Source organism: Cervus canadensis, chromosome X, assembly GCF_019320065.1.
Source record: "Cervus canadensis isolate Bull #8, Minnesota chromosome X, ASM1932006v1, whole genome shotgun sequence".
NCBI lineage: Eukaryota > Metazoa > Chordata > Mammalia > Artiodactyla > Cervidae > Cervus > Cervus canadensis.
Window position 1 is genome coordinate 94,456,039 of NC_057419.1, and position 15,631 is coordinate 94,471,669.

The 15,631-nt window shown below is 40.1% G+C and overlaps 2 protein-coding genes across 10 annotated transcripts in view; both read left to right on the forward strand.

Annotated features, from left to right (window-relative positions):
* Positions 1-750: 750 nt before the first annotated feature.
* TIMM8A (translocase of inner mitochondrial membrane 8A) lies at positions 751-3,495 on the forward strand. Its single transcript, XM_043458825.1, has 2 exons — positions 751-972; positions 2,467-3,495. The coding sequence occupies exons 1-2, from the start codon at positions 844-846 to the stop codon at positions 2,626-2,628; spliced, it is 291 nt and encodes a 96-aa protein (XP_043314760.1). The 5' UTR covers positions 751-843; the 3' UTR covers positions 2,629-3,495.
* Positions 3,496-12,512: 9,017 nt separating this feature from the next.
* TAF7L (TATA-box binding protein associated factor 7 like) overlaps positions 12,513-15,631 on the forward strand; it is a 32,273-nt gene continuing 29,154 nt past the window's right edge. For all 9 annotated transcript variants that reach the window (XM_043458815.1, XM_043458816.1, XM_043458813.1 and 6 more), the window contains exon 1: positions 12,513-12,853. The gene's annotated coding sequence lies outside the window, so the exon portion shown is untranslated. The remainder of the gene's footprint in view (positions 12,854-15,631) is intronic.

Genomic DNA, 15,631 nt, shown 5'->3' on the forward strand with positions numbered 1-15,631 from the left:
TCAACCCTTGCGACCCTATGGACTGTCGCCTGCCAGGCTCTTCAGTCCATGAAATTTTCCAGGCAAGAATACTGGAGTGGGTTGCCATTTCCTACTCCAGGGGATCTTCCTGACCCAGGGATCAAACCCGCGTCTCCAGCCTTGTAGATGGTCCGTTGTAATGCAAGGTGACGCTTTACCGCTGAGCCCCCAGGGAAGCATTTGAATCACAGGCAGTGATCACAAAGAAATCACAAACCCTGGCATGGGGTAGGCATTAGATATCATCGGAATGAATCTGACAGGTGGAGACAAAATCTGCCAGCGCCACTTTTTGCTACGTCAGGCGGGGTAAATTCCATGAAAGAACTAGAGCCAGGGGCCCAGGACAGCAAAGCTACAGGCCCAGCAGTCCCTGCCGAGCACCAGCGCAGCGGCGGGGAAAGCGTGGGTCAATTTGGAACCCGACTGGGGCAGGGCTGTTGGGCCGGTCGGGAACGGGCCACATGGTCCGAAGTAACTTCCTTTTTTTCACCTTCTTTCTTTTCTTTTTGAAATAACGTCCCGACAGCGCCACGGAGCTGGGCGGACAGTCCTGAGACCTCCAGTCGCAGACACGGCGCCGCCGCGGGGTCGCGCACGGGGCGGAGGGAGGCGCGTGGACGGCTGGAAGGAGAGCCCAGAACCCGAGATGGGCGGGGGGGGGGGACGGGGGCGGGCCCCCACACAGGGCCGCGCGCCCGCGCAGTGCGCTCGCGGGGCGGTCCCAGAGGCAGCGGGTTGTGGTTCCGGTTCCGCCGCGGAGACACGTGAAGGTCGGTGAGTCGCTGTGGAGTTCGTCTCCGCACGCGTGACCGCGCTGGGATGGATTCTTCCTCTTCCTCCGCGGCGGGTTTGGGCTCGGTAGACCCGCAGCTGCAGCATTTCATTGAGGTGGAGACTCAGAAGCAGCGCTTCCAGCAGCTGGTGCACCAGATGACGGAACTTTGTTGGGTGAGGTGCCTGGGGCTGGGACCTGACCACAGTACCTACTTGCCTGTCCTTGCCTCGGGCAACTCGCCCCGACGTCTAGGATTCGGGGAAGGGACAGGACCCGGCAGCACCCCTTGGTTTCCTTAGGTTCCTTAGGCCAAGCCGGGAGGGGAAAAGGGTAACTCCGCTTCTCAGGAGGGGTGTCGCTCCGGACCTCGGCTTTGTTAGTGCAGAGGATTGGGTATTGTAGACTTATGCTGTTGTCTCGACCAGAACTTTAGGCATTCAAGGTTGAAGCTACCTAGTGCTGGTCACCAGAACCGATGAGCGCCCCCACTATTGGTATTTAATGTTTGGCATCCTGAATCCCAGAGAATCAGTGAATCTCCCGTCCCTGCACGCCTCAGAGTTTGCCTTGATTACTTAGTTGCTCTAACCGTCCCTGCTGAGGAGTGGCTCTAACCCACGAACCAAAAAAGTGGAGTAATCTCTACCAACATACACATTTTTTTGCCTTCTTGTTGGATTGTTGTGTAATACCAAGCCGTTTCAGGTCTGAAGGTTGAGGAACTGACTATGCCCTGTTAGGGGACTTTGGCAAAAGGGTAGAAGGCATTTGTTTGCAGCTTGGAATCAGAGTGTTCTCTGGCTGCCAAGGACAGCATAACTACTCTGCCTTGACATACAAAATTCACAGAATTCAGAAGCCAAGGATAAATTTCCTTGAAAGTGGAAAGTCTGAGGCTTGTGTACACAACAGAATAATGAACGAAATTAATTTGAATTATAAACATGGTATAGCTGGACTCTGACCTTTAACAAATGATTGCTTAGTTCCCATCTGCCTTGAACTAGAGCGGTTTGATTCTTTTAAATATCTGATTCGATACATTTGGACCAGGTGGTGGTGTGGTTAAAGACTCCTTTAAGAATCTGAAAGCAGTGGGCACTTTAGGAAAATTCATACAATTTTCCATTCGTCTTGAGAGAGGATTCAAGAGCCTCTGGCCTAAGTAGATATTATGGAATCTCCAGTCATACTTTTTTTTTCCTTTGGTAGCTTTTATGGTGTCTTGCTGCAATGATCTATCCTTTCACCCATTTATTCTGCAGTTAATTTAAAGGCACTTAATGCAAGCAGCATTGTAGAGTTGTAACCAAATTCATTGAAGGGTTAACTTTCCTTGTATTTTTGTCATTTGTCTTGCTCTGTAATATCTCAGCACCATCATTTTCTGACCCTGTGACTTAGTATCTCTGTGCCACAGCTTCCCTCTTTGTAAAATGAAGATTAATAATAAACAGAATCTGTTCCATAGGGTTGCTGTGAGAATTTAAGGCTGTGGAAAATTGCCACAAAGTAAACTGTTGAGTGTGAATTGTGATTAACTTATCAGATACTGTTTTTAGGTGAAGTTTTTCCTATAAGCAACAAGAAGGTCCACCTTCTTTTTTTTTTTTCTTTTTTTTTTTTTGCCAAATTCCCTTTGTGATTCTGTATCTTGTCCTGAGCAGGAAAAGTGCATGGACAAGCCTGGGCCAAAGTTGGACAGTCGGGCTGAGGCCTGTTTTGTGAACTGCGTTGAGCGCTTCATTGACACAAGCCAATTCATCTTGAATCGACTGGAACAGACGCAGAAATCCAAGCCAGTCTTCTCAGAAAGCCTTTCTGACTGACCTCAGCATTACCTCTTTGGAAAAGGAAGGTAGTTCAAGAGATGAAGAGCGGTTGATGGGATAGTTGAAGAAAAGGCTATGGGGGAATTGGCCCCCACCCTTGTCACTCTTGGGACATCCTGTCATCTGAGAATGAACAAAGACCAATTTTTGATGTGGGGGATTTGAGGGTCAGATGTATTTGGGGTTGTGTTTTTTTAATGCTAATCTTGTGAAAACAATTGACAGGTGAATGAAAAACTCTACTAGATGCATATTACTGTTTGTGGGATGATGCTTTTCTTGTAGTCCCATTAACTGCTTCCTATAATTTTAATAGTGGAATTGCTGTATAATTTGATACTGGGACCAGATAGGTAATAATCTGTTATTTGTGTGGATTCATTTCAGATTTTGGGGGAGATCAGTATACATCTTTGTGTCTCTCAGAAATGGCAGCAGTAGGGGAAGAGTAATTTGGTACTCAACTGTAGGCCTCCTTATCTAGTGTTTAATTATCAGTGCTGGAAAAAATATATTTCAACTTTCTAGATTCTCTGTCTCCCTTATACCATGATTCACTTAAATATCTATATGACAAATGATCTTGAGCTAGTACAGGTTGCCTGAGAGTCTAGAGGCCTTTAGTTAAAGGAATCTAGCCAGTGAACATAATTTTCATACTAAACTGCCACAGAGAAGAAGTTAACTTACCCTGTGTATCAGAGTTCAAAAAAATTTAACGATGTGCCTCAATGAAAAAAATTAAGATTTGGGCCAGTCAGAAACTAACAGCAGTATCAGGTCGAGGTGCATGCCTAATGTAAATCAGTGTAGTTTCCATTTACTGCATCTTTTAATCACTGAAATAAAAGCTACAAGATTCAAGTCTGTGACTGAGAAGGCTTTCTATTCTGATTATCACCTGCACCCTGGAGAGATTTGGTTCCAAGTGGGCTGGTTCCAAGGCTGAAATGTAGTCAGCCTGGGTACCTGTTCTGTGCAAGTTATGGCACGGTATTATAGCAACCCCTGACTTTTCTTAGAGAAAAGAGGACTTTGAAATGAGATGGAGGGGAAGGAGTTCAGTACTGACAGTCAGTTCCCTGAGTGTAGTGGAAGAGATTCTCGAGACTGGATCCCATTCCTCTTACTTCACATCCTAGTGGAATGGAGTGTAGACCTAAATTGGAACTCTTGTTGGGAGCCTCTAGTGCCAATCCATGAAGACTTGGAAATACACATTTCTAGAAGCCTCTAGTCCCTGCTTAACTTCCCACCATATAGGCACTACAAGGAAAGTTTGAAAACTCTAGAAAACACAATAAAATAAACATTTAAGCACTTACTCTGCCACACACTGTTTTGGGGACCAGGATGTCAGCAGTGCTCAGAAATAGTCCCTGCCTTCATGCAGCTTCTGTTTTAGTGAGGGGAGACAGGCCACAAACACATCCATATGTCAATATAAGGAGTGCCATGCAGAAGAAGCAGAGTGAGGGTATCAGGGAATGTTTGTGGGGCATTGTTATTTTAGCTAAAGATGGTAGGAGAAGGCCTCCTGGGGGAGGTGACCTTTTAGCAGAAACCTGAAAGAACTAAGCAACCAAGTCATGTAGGTATCTGAGAGAAGAACATTTCAGGTAAGGGTGATGCCAAGTCCAAAGGCCCTAAGGAGGGAACACCAGTGTAGTGGAAGAATCTGAAAGTGAGTGTGGCTGAAGGTGAAGTGAGTAAGGAGGATAGTAAGAAATACATCGGAGACTGATTGAAGATGGGGCCTGGGGATGTGCACTGATCATTTTCTTTTTGTTCAGTCACTAAGTTGTGATTCTGTGTAACCCCATGGACTGCAGCATGCTAGGCCTCCCTATCCCTCACTATCTCCTGGAATTTGCCCAAGTTCATGTTCGTGTCCCACTGGAGGAAGGAATGGCAAACCACTCCAGTATTCTTGCCTGAAGAATTCCATGGACAGAGGATCCTGGTAGGCTACAGTCCATGGGTCACGAAGAGTTGGACACGACTGAACAACTACCATACACACGTATTTTTTTTTACTGTATAATTTCTTATTTTACTGTATCATCATTTCTTATTCTTCATTACCTTTGGACACAAACCGATTTGTCTGTTCTTAGAAAGTAGAATTGCTTGCTCAGCTAACATACATAGTAAGAAGTGGGTCTGTCAGATTCAGGCAGTACACTTGAGCACCAAGTATATGTTTGCTGCTGCTAGACACAAGGGGAAAGAAAAAGTAGACCATTTGCCCACATCCTCTTGGAGGTTAAGTCCCAGAGCAACAATTGGAGCTCTTGTTTGTCAGTCTCAGAAATTTATTTCAGAACCTTGATAGAAAGGGTACTGTCAGCCCTAATGACATTCAAAGTCCTCATTTCAAATATTGAGAGTAGAAAATTCAAACCTCAACTGTAAAACAAGAGGACTGGATTAGCAGACTTTTCCTGAAATGAAAAGGAATCTAAGATGTAAAATAGAAATACAAAGTTGCTCTGGTGGTGGGGGTGTCTGGAGGCCTTCTTGTCTCTTCCCCCTCCCAGTGCAGCACCTGCCCCTGGTGACTAAGGCACTGTCTCTAGGGTCTGCCCAAGCATACTGTGAAAACTGGAACCATACTATCCCTAAGGCCCTTGCCCATGAATGAGCATCAGGGATAACTGATACATGGAAATCAAGCAAGAACTTGGTATTTATGCCAACAAATCACGAGGAGTGTGAATTAAAAAAACAATTCAGTAAACCCCAAGTAAAATAGCCTTTACATGGAAAGCAGTCAATGGCCCTTTTTTAACCAATTTTCCCTTAGTACAAAATTTTGGCCTAGGGAGATTTTAATCCAGTCCTCCCAGTAGGGCTTCTTTTAAGATTCCTTATTCTCTCAGCCTCATTTTTTTGTTGTTGGCATTTTGCTGGACTCAAAAGAGATTGATGGGAAAAGTCTGGTAACTTTCATTTTCATTCCATGGAGGAGTAAGGGTATTGTTTAGATTTATTGATCATAGACAATAGGGGCTTCCCTGGTGGCTCAGATGGTAAAGAACCTGCTTGTAATGCAGGAGACCTGGGTTCGACCCCTGGGTCCGGAAAATCCCCCTGGAGAAGGGAATGGCACAGTATTCTTGCCTGGGAAATCCCATGGACAGAGGATACAGTCCACGGGGTCACAAAAGAGTTGGACACAACTGAGTGAGTTTCACTTCATTCACAGAAGACAATAGGTATGGACCAAAATGAATATCTTAAAAGGTATAGAGGAAAAACGGCCAAGAGCTGTGAAAAGGAAGCCACAGGAGGTATCACTAAAGTTGTTGACGGCCATAGGCTGCCATTTCTTGAAAAGAAGTCATGACAGCAGTAAGGAAAAGGCAATACTACATTGGAATGACTGCATAAGTACTGAAAATACCCAAAGCCCTGTTCAGATAGTTTATCTGAATACTTATACAAAGCACAAGACAAATAGTATCCAGCCCAGGGCTGGTTTTGTGATTGGCTTCCCTAAAACAAAGGGTCACAAAGAGTCAGACATGACTGAGTGACTTTCACTTCAAGGCAATGTCCAAACTTGATACCTGACACAGAAAGTGAGCCAACAGAGAGCAGATGAGAATACACACCAGGAGGTTACTCTGGCCATCCTGAGGTTCCACTATGAAGACAAGCAAGTAGAACTGATCACTACACACAGGGCAAAAAAAGATGAATCCTGCAATAAAAGAATTACTATTGTTAGCATTTATATAAGAAATGCTAAAGCAACTTGACAATTAAATCATTACATTCTTAACACCCTAACAAGTGAGCAGCATTTGAGCAATTAGCTGTTTAATGTATGAATTAAAATTTGTGTATCTAGAGCTATGTCTTGAAAAAATCACTCAAAAAGGAAAGCCTATACAATATAATTATGCTACACAGAAATGCTTAGAAGGGACAATTAGGATATGGAAAATCAGGATTCAGGTGTACTGACCAGGAATTCCAGATGAACAAAAGGGTCAACAGAATTTTGAGATGCACCTGCAGTATAATGATAATAATAGCTATGCTTTATTGAAGTTATGCATACTATTTGCCACACATTGTACTAAGTATTTTATATTGGATCATCTTCTAAAAACAATTCTGAGTGAGAAGATCTATTATACTCATTTTGCAGATGGAAAAGCTGAAGTTTGGAGAAATTAACTTATTCAAGGTTACACAGTTAGTTGGTTGTAGGGCTAGGATTTGAACCCAGGTAGTTTGCCTTGAACTCATAGTCTGAAATACTATACTAGGCTGCCTCGATAGGGAGTAATGTTCCTCTAGATGATGGGGCCAGATGCTGGGAACATTTCACTCTAGAAATAGCATGGAAGAGTGGAAAGAGCCTAAGTTTTAGAATTAGGCAGAACTGGGTTCAAATCTTACCTCGGCCAGTACCTGTATCCCATTGGGGAAGTCACTTAACCTTGGATCCTCAGTTTCTTCATTAAAAAAAAATTAGATGGTAATGCCTGCCTTACAGGGTTGAAAAATGAGATTACATGTAAAGCACTTGACACACTGTAGATACTTTAATGTAGCTATTATTTATTATTATTCAGGACTGAGCACCTTTTTACAATTTTAATTATTTTTTATTTTTTGGCTCTGGCGAGTGGCATGCAGGATCTTAGCTCCCCAACCAGGGATGGAACCTGGGCTCCCTGCATTGGGAGTGCAGAGTTTTAGCCACTGGACCACCAGAGAAGTCCCAGAGCAGAGCATCTTTGATAACCCTAGCAGAGTTGTTGTCTGGGAGAAAAAGAGAAAAGCAAGGCGTCACTTCATGAAGCTAACTGATGAAGTGATAGAGCTAAAGGAGACTGTAATGTTGAGTTTTATCTTGCAACCATTGGATAGCTATTGGAAAATTTTAAAGTGGAATAATCTGATACTTGTGCTTGTTTCATGACAGAAGTACTAAATGCATGGTATTAAAAGTTTCAAACAATATAGAATTGCTTAGAGTAAATGAAAATCCTCCCCTTACCCACTTATATACATTTAGAAAGATCATTTTCGCAGCTCTATGGTAGTTGGATTAAGACTGGGAGAATAGTAAATGTATTTATTTTGCTAGTTCAGGCAAGAGGCTGGAAGATTGAATTCAGAGTGAAAGTGGGGATGGACAGGAGGGGACATTTTAGAAATATGAAAGAGCTGTGAGAGGAGAAAACTGGAGTAAAGTAGAGAGGGAATAAAGCATGATAGGGAAAGAGATAGGGGATAGAAAAATGTGCCAATGAGATGATGTCTTGGGATTCAAAGGGGTGCAAAAGTGACTGGGAAGAGAGGAAGATAACAGAACTTACTCTGTTGAACAGGCTACAGAAAACAAGTTATACAAATGGTCATTCTCAATGTCTGGGTAACCCAAGGAATTTCTCGCTGCACCCAAATTTAAGGGACAAGTAAACTTTTCAAAGGAAAAATTAGAAGCAAACTAAGAGGAGAAAAAATACCAGTTGAGTTTTAACTCTGTATTCTGATAAGGTAAGGAAGAATGAGTAGAAAGACAACAAGGAAAAAGAAAAAGAAGAGGTTGAGGAGTCAGCCGTACAGGCATCCCTCCAGGGGTATTGGTTCCAGGACACACACCCCCACCCCTGCAGAAAGTAAAATCTCCAGGTGTTCAAGTCCCTTATAGAAAATGTTGTATTTGCATATAATTTACACACATCTTCCTATATACTTTAAATCATCTCTCAGTTCAGTTCAGTTCAGTTGCTCAGTCGTGTCCAACTCTTTGAGACCCCGTGGATTGCAGCACGCCAGTCCTCCCTGTCCATCACCAACTCCCGGAGATTACTCAAACTCATGTCCATCAAGTCGGTGATGCCATCCAGCCATCTCATCCTCTGTCGTCCCCTTCTCCTCCTGCCCCCAATCCCTCCCAGCATATGGGTCTTTTCCAATAGATAATGTATAATGTGCAATACAAGGTAAGTGCTATGTAAATAGCTGCCAGAGTGTAGGAAATTAAAAGTTTTGCTTTTTGGAACTTTTTGGATTGTTTCCCAAATATTTTTCAATCTGCAGTTGGCTAAAATCCACAGAAGCAGAACCTGTGGACACAGAGGGCCTACTGTTAAACTGATAAGGTGATTAACAAGATCTCTCTCGGTCTTTATTCTTTAGTGGGCTTCCCCAGTTCACACAAAACTCAAAAGCCAAAAAAGCAAAGGTTATTAATTTTGTCTACATAAAAAAATAGCAAAATTTTTGCTGAATAGCAAAAACTTCCATAAGCAAAGTTAAAAGGAAAACAAATGGGGAACAAATATTTGAAACTTTTCTACAAAGGACTAATTTACTTATTATATAAAGGGCTCCTTCTCTGGTAGCACAGATGGTAAAGAATCTGCCTGCAACGTGGGAGACCTGGGTTCGATTCCTGGGTTGGGAAGATCCTCTGGAGGAGGGCATGACAACCCACTCCAGTATACTTGTCTGGAGAATCCCCATGGACATAAGAGCCTGGCGGGCTACAGTCTGTGGGGTCGCAAAGAATCAGGCATGACTGAGCGATTAGCACTACTAAATCTATTCCAGAAGTCTGACTTCTAAAAATTCATCCTATAGATACATTTACAAAATGAAGAACCACTTTATATATTGATATGGAAAGAGCTCCAATACATATTGTTAAATTAAAGCAGCAAGATTCAAGTCACAATATGCTGCAATTTGTGCAAAAGAAGGGATTAAAATAGATGTACACATTTGTTTGAATAAGCATAAATTACCTCTTGAAAGTGAAAGTGTTAGTCACTCAGTCATGTCCAACGCTTTGCAACCCCTTTGTAGCCCATCAGGTTCCTCTGTCTATGGGATTTCCCAGGCAGGAATAATGGAGTGGGTAGTCATTCCCTTCTTCAGAGGATCTTCCTGACCCAGGGATGGAACCCAGGTCTCCTGCATTGCAGGCAGATTCTTTACTATCTCAGGCACGAGGGAAGAAGGATATTGTTAACATTGTTTTCAGGGAGAGGAACTGGGTGGTTAGAGGGTAGGAGTGAGAGGGAGACTTTTTACTATGTATCTTTTCTCTGTGTCTTTTGAATTTTGAATCATGTGACTATATATTGTTTTAAAAATAAAATTTCTCCCCACTTCAGAACTCTGAAATGTATACTAAGAAGCAGAGAGGTGATAGAACAACTTCTAGGAATAAAAATCATATATCAGCTACAATAATTTCAGATGCCCATTAGTTACAAATGGATTATTTATATATCTAAAGACATCAAATAGGGATGGGATAAGGGTGGGGTGAGTAAGACATTCGCCTTGTGTGCAAAATTTAAAGGGATGCCAAAAAACTCAGTGATTAGGATAAATATTTTAATGTAATAGCTTAAAAATAAAAATTAGTGCAAAAATCCATGATGAACAAAAATGTAAAAAATTTCAATAAAGACAATGCCATACCAAGCCATACTGGACTGTTGAGGAAAACGGGAAAATGTGGACCCCATGTACATGTTTTTGGGTGTTCTTGAATGATTAATTTAAAATTAAAGCAGTTGGAAAAATTGAAAAGTAGATACATTAAAACTCACAACATTGTTTAAATTGCTTATCTACACTAAAAGCCGAATTAAATTTTACTTTCCTGACTTTAATGGAAGCAAACTCATCAATAATAATCATTAAAACCAATAATATTTCATTAAATATTTTCTTAGGCCTTATAAGAATATGTAGAATTTGGGGAGAGTGCTAATATGCTGGTGGAACTTAAATGCAAGGTAGATATTGGAGAATCTCTGGAAATAAGAATCTCAAGGTAGATGTGGACTATTTAGTTTATAAACTCCATGCTAAGGAGTTTAGGTTTTATTTTGAAGGTGATGGTGAACCTCTAAAGTATTCCTGAGGTATTTCAATCTCCTTGTAGGAAGATTACAATCACACCCATGAGAAAGTCCAAAAAAGGGTAAGACTGAAAGTAGGGACCTGATAGATTAAGTTAGAAATGTAATTCCAAGGTAGATTGGGTAAATTCTGATGACTAAATAAGAGGAGCAAGGGACTTCCCTGGTGGTCCAGTGGTTAAGACTCTGCACCGCAGGGGGGAATGGTTGGATCCCAGGTCTGGGGACTAAGATCCCACATGCCTCAGAGTGTGGCCAAAACATACTTAATATTTTTTAAAAAAATAAGAGGAGGAAAAGGGGAAAAATGAGAAAAGAACAAAAAATTTTTTAAAATCAAATAATTTTGAAAGAGAATTCTAGAAGTTCAAAAAAAGTTTTAATATTAAAAACTCAGTGAATAGATTAAACCATAGATTGGGCACAACTAAAGAGAAAAAGTGGTAAGCTGGAACACAGATATACAAAATATAACACAGAGATATAAAGAATTAAAAATATGAACAACATAAAGAGACAAAGAGGACAAATGGAAAAAAAAAGTAATATTCAAAGAAGTAATGGGTAAGAGTGTTCTAGAACTGATGAATTAAAGATGTGAATTCTGATTCAGGAAGTGTGAGTCCTGAGCAGGAAAAATACAAACTAAATTCACATTTAGACCATTTTTTTATATACGTATATACATCAAAACAAATGATCCTAATGATAATACTCAACATTTTCTATGTGCCAGGATTGTTCTGAACATTTCACTCAAAAGACAATCATTTTACTATATTGGGGTATTTTTCTTCCAGTCTTTTATCCATGCATGTTTATGTATAAAAACAGTAATTTTGAAGAAAAATATACTACACATATAATTTTGTATTCTAGTGTTTTACTCAGCATCTTTCCATAAGCATTTTCCCATGTCATTAAGCAGCAGTAGCAATAAAGGCATAAATAAAAACTAACATTTTACTGTTGTGGTTATGAACATGGGTTTTTGAAGTCAAGCTTTGAATCCCAGGTCACTACATACTAGCTGTGTGACTTTGGATAAGTGACCCATTCTCTCTCTGCTCCCATTTTCTCATCTATGAGAACCTACATCCTAAGAGTTATTGTGAGTTACTGTTTAACTAAGCTATCTGCCAGGCACTGTGCTAGACACATGAATAATCTCATTCAGTACTCACAAAGTTCCTGTGGGTTAGAACTGTTATTGCCCCTGTTTTACAGATGAGAAAAGTAGGGCTTAGAAAGACTGTTAAGTGATTTGCCTAAAGTCACACAGCCAGTGATGGTGCTTAAACTTGAATTCAAATGTCTCCAAAAACTATTATCTTGATTGTCATGCTACACTCTTCTTCAATATGTTTGAATGTTTGAATGGCTTCATAGTATGTAGGGATCATAAAGCTCATCACAATATCCCCCAAATGTTGCACATTTAGATCTTTTCCACTTATTTCCTATTACAAATAACCCAATGAAGAACATCTTTGCCCATAAAATATTGTGTGCACTTCAGGTAAACTGTTTAGGGTAGTTAGTTATTCTGAAGTGGACTTAGACTAAGTCAAAAAGTTTGAACATTTTAAGGCTCTTAACAAAGTTGGCAAACTTTTCCAGAAAGGTTGAAACTATTTACATATCCATAGGTAGTTAACAAGAATAAAGTTGAATATTTTTTTTACATATTGACCACCTACTTAAATGCTTTGCCCATGTTTCTTCAGAGATGTTCATTTTTCTAATTTGTATGCTATATAGTTATATATTATGTTAGGTGTATATATTATATAGGCTTCCCAGGTGGTGCAGTGGTAAAGAATCCGCCTGCCAATGCAGGAGATAGGAGTTTTATCCCTGGGTCAGGAAAATCCCCTGGAGGAGGGCATAGCAGCCCACTCCAATACTCTTTCCTGGAGAATCCCATGGTCAGAGAAACCTGGTAGGCTACAGTTCATGGGGTTGCAAAAGAGTCAGAAATGACTGAGCAACTAAACAACAACAAATTTATTCCCAGGATGCCTCTCTTATTTGGATAATTTTCCTAGCAAAGTTGCTTCATCCTCAGAATAGAGTAAATATTCAAAGACTGGGACAATCTCTCTTCTACTTCTTCCCTCCCCTTTCCTTTGTTCCTTCCTTTTAAAAAAGTTTCTTCCTTATAGTGCAGGCCTTGAGAAGTGAGATTCAACTGTAACTCTAGGCCAAGGCAACAGGAGCTGAAGTTAAATTTGCTTTTGCTTAGCCACACAGAAATGGATCTGAATGTAGGGCAGAGACAGAAATATACTCTTGAGATGATTTTTTATTATGTAAAAGTAAGTAAATGTATATCTATGCTTATGTAACTATGTCTGTGTATGTGAGTGTGCATGTAATTATGGGAGGAAATGAGGTTTTACTGAAAATGTATGGGAAAAAGAGAAACCCTGAATGCTTGTTGGCTTATTCTAAACCTGACTGTGATCCATGAAAAAAAAAAACCAAACTTTTTAATCTGAGCATTGAGTTAAATATAATTCCAATAGGTTGTACATTGAAGAATGCTTACTGAATATTAGTCCAACCCACATTCCTTCAAGTGTGTAGCCACCATGACCTAAATAAAGGCAGAAGTATTATTAGTTTATTAATTCTAAAACAGTGTAATATAATAAGCTTATATTGCAACTATTTATATTTTTCTTCAGGTGAAAAGAGAATTTACAAATGTAACTTGTTTATAAGCTTCAGTAAGGAACTTGATTTTTTTTCTTACTAACATTAGTTAAATTTCTTTTATTCCATTTGTGAAACAAGATATTTACCTGATTTTTAAAAAGCTCAATTGTTTTTTCCAATTATTATTAACATGCATATTAATTGCAAAAATAAACCAGAAAATACAGAAAAGTGCAAGGAAGAAAATGTGCTAATGGAAAGAAAAGAAAGAAAAAGAGAAGAAAAACTCTCATTTAAAAAACGTTGAGATTGCTCTAACAGAACTGCTGCTGGTCACTTTAATAAGGCCTATCTTCTGTAAGATAAAGTTTCCTCCAATGAAAATACTGGAGCTGAGAACCAAGACTAGGCCCATGTAGAAGTCAGAGTGGCCAGACACTGTGTCCTTCTAGCAGTGATTCTCTGTTGAGATAAAATACTGAGATGGACAATTTGTCCTGATTGAAAAATAAATGTTTGAGTTTGAGTTACATCTGTGAAAAATGGCAGATTAGGAAACACCAAACTTCCCTTGACAAAAAAGCAAGCTGTCAAACACTGTCAAAATCAACTTTATAAGAACTCTGGAAACAAAAGTTTATAACAACTGTAGTTGTTGAGTGACATCACCAAAAATGGCAGAATAGGGAACTCCAGGGTTCTATCTACACAAAAACAAATAAGACATCAAAATCTGTCAAGTTTTGCAGAATTCTAGAGTCTAATTAAAAAATACAACAAGCAGTGGAAAGTTTAGTGAAGAAAAAAGTAGCTACATTGCAGTAAGAGTGCTTTCAATCACCTGCCTACCAACTCTTCACTCCCCTGGTCAGTGGCAGCAATGAAGAATGACTTCTTGCACTCTTGGCACAGGTTGATATTGCCAGAATGAGCAATACAGACCTTGTTCCCAAACATTATGGGCTTCCCTGGTGGCTCAGATGGTAAAGCATCTGCCTGCAATGTGGGAGACCCAGGTTTGATCCTTGGGTCAGGAAGATGCCCTGGAGAAGGAAACGGCAACCCACCCCAGTACTCTTGCCTGAAAAAGTCCATGGATGGAGGATCCTGGTGGGCTACAGTCCATGAGGGTGCATAGAGTGGGACATGACTGAGCGACTTCAATTTCTTTCTTTCCCAGACATTGTGATTGTTTGTTTCAACCTGACTAGTGACTGTCTGGTATAAGGACCTGACTTTATTTCACCTGAATTAGAGCATTCCCATGGCTTCCTTGGTGGCTTTTGCCAAAAGCATTCAAAAGCAAAAGTATTGTCTGGAGTAGCCCAGGGAAAGGGATGACAGTAGGGATAGGAAATAGCTTGAAAAGCCTGGAAAAAAGAAGTTCAGAAAGGAAATGTCCAACAGTGGTCATGTGTACCAGCGAACTGAGAAAGCTACATGCATACCAACAGCTGGACTCATGTTCAAAAAAGGCCATGAGCAGATCTAAGCTTTCACCTCTGCCTGATCTTCAAGATTTGCACAAACAAGAACTGACGGTTAAGGCAGAATTCTAAATGTAGTGGCTAAGCATTTAAACAGTCCTCAAACACATAGTCAATCTACAAACGTTGGGAGAGTACTTTTATTTCCTCTTTTTTCCTTTCTGTATTTCTTTTCTTGATTCCAAGCAATTAAGCAAATTCTGTCAGAATACTAGTTGACCACTCAGTTAATGGAATACAAACCTGACTGTCCACATTATACACTACAGTATTTCCCCCCTTATCTATGAAGGATATGTTCCAAGACCCCTAGTGACCAAATCCTATATATACTATGTTTTTTCTTATACATACATACTTATGATAAAGTTTAATTTATAAATTAGGCACAGTGAAAGATTAACGATAATAATAAAATCAAGCAATTATAACAGTATGCTATAATAAGAGTTATGTGAATGTGGTCTCTCTCAAAATATCATATTGTACAAACTTAATGCCTTTTCCATTTTAACCAAGCCCTTATGCACTGTGGCCATAACTTTTCACAGTTTGAGGTGCAGCAGCAAAGCTATCATGAATTTCTTTTTCCTTCTTCATAATTTCACAGATAGAAGATTTGTTCTGTTGATCTTAACAACCTCAGCAGACATTTTTTTCTCTCCTTATTAAGTCAAGAACTTTCACTTTTTTATTTAAAGGAAACACTTTAAAGCTTCTTTTTGGCATATCTGAATTGCTAGCATCACAACTCTCATGCATTGGGGCCATTATTAAGTAAAATAAGGGTTGTTTGAACACAAGAACTGTAATGCCCTGACAGGTAATCTGATAACCAAGAGGGCTACTAAGTGACTTATAGGCAGGATATGTTGGACAAAGGGATGATTCATGTCTCAAGTGGGATGAGATGGGAAAATGAGATTTCACCATGCTACTCAGAACAGA

What these genes read in the sequence shown, in the direction of transcription:
- TIMM8A (XM_043458825.1), top strand. Translation starts at nt 844, where the DNA reads ATGGATTCTTCCTCTTCCTCCGCGGCGGGTTTGGGCTCGGTAGACCCG. An exon ending in AGATGACGGAACTTTGTTGG is followed by an intron (nt 973 to 2,466) that starts GTGAGGTGCCTG and finishes TGTCCTGAGCAG; the next exon opens with GAAAAGTGCATGGACAAGCC.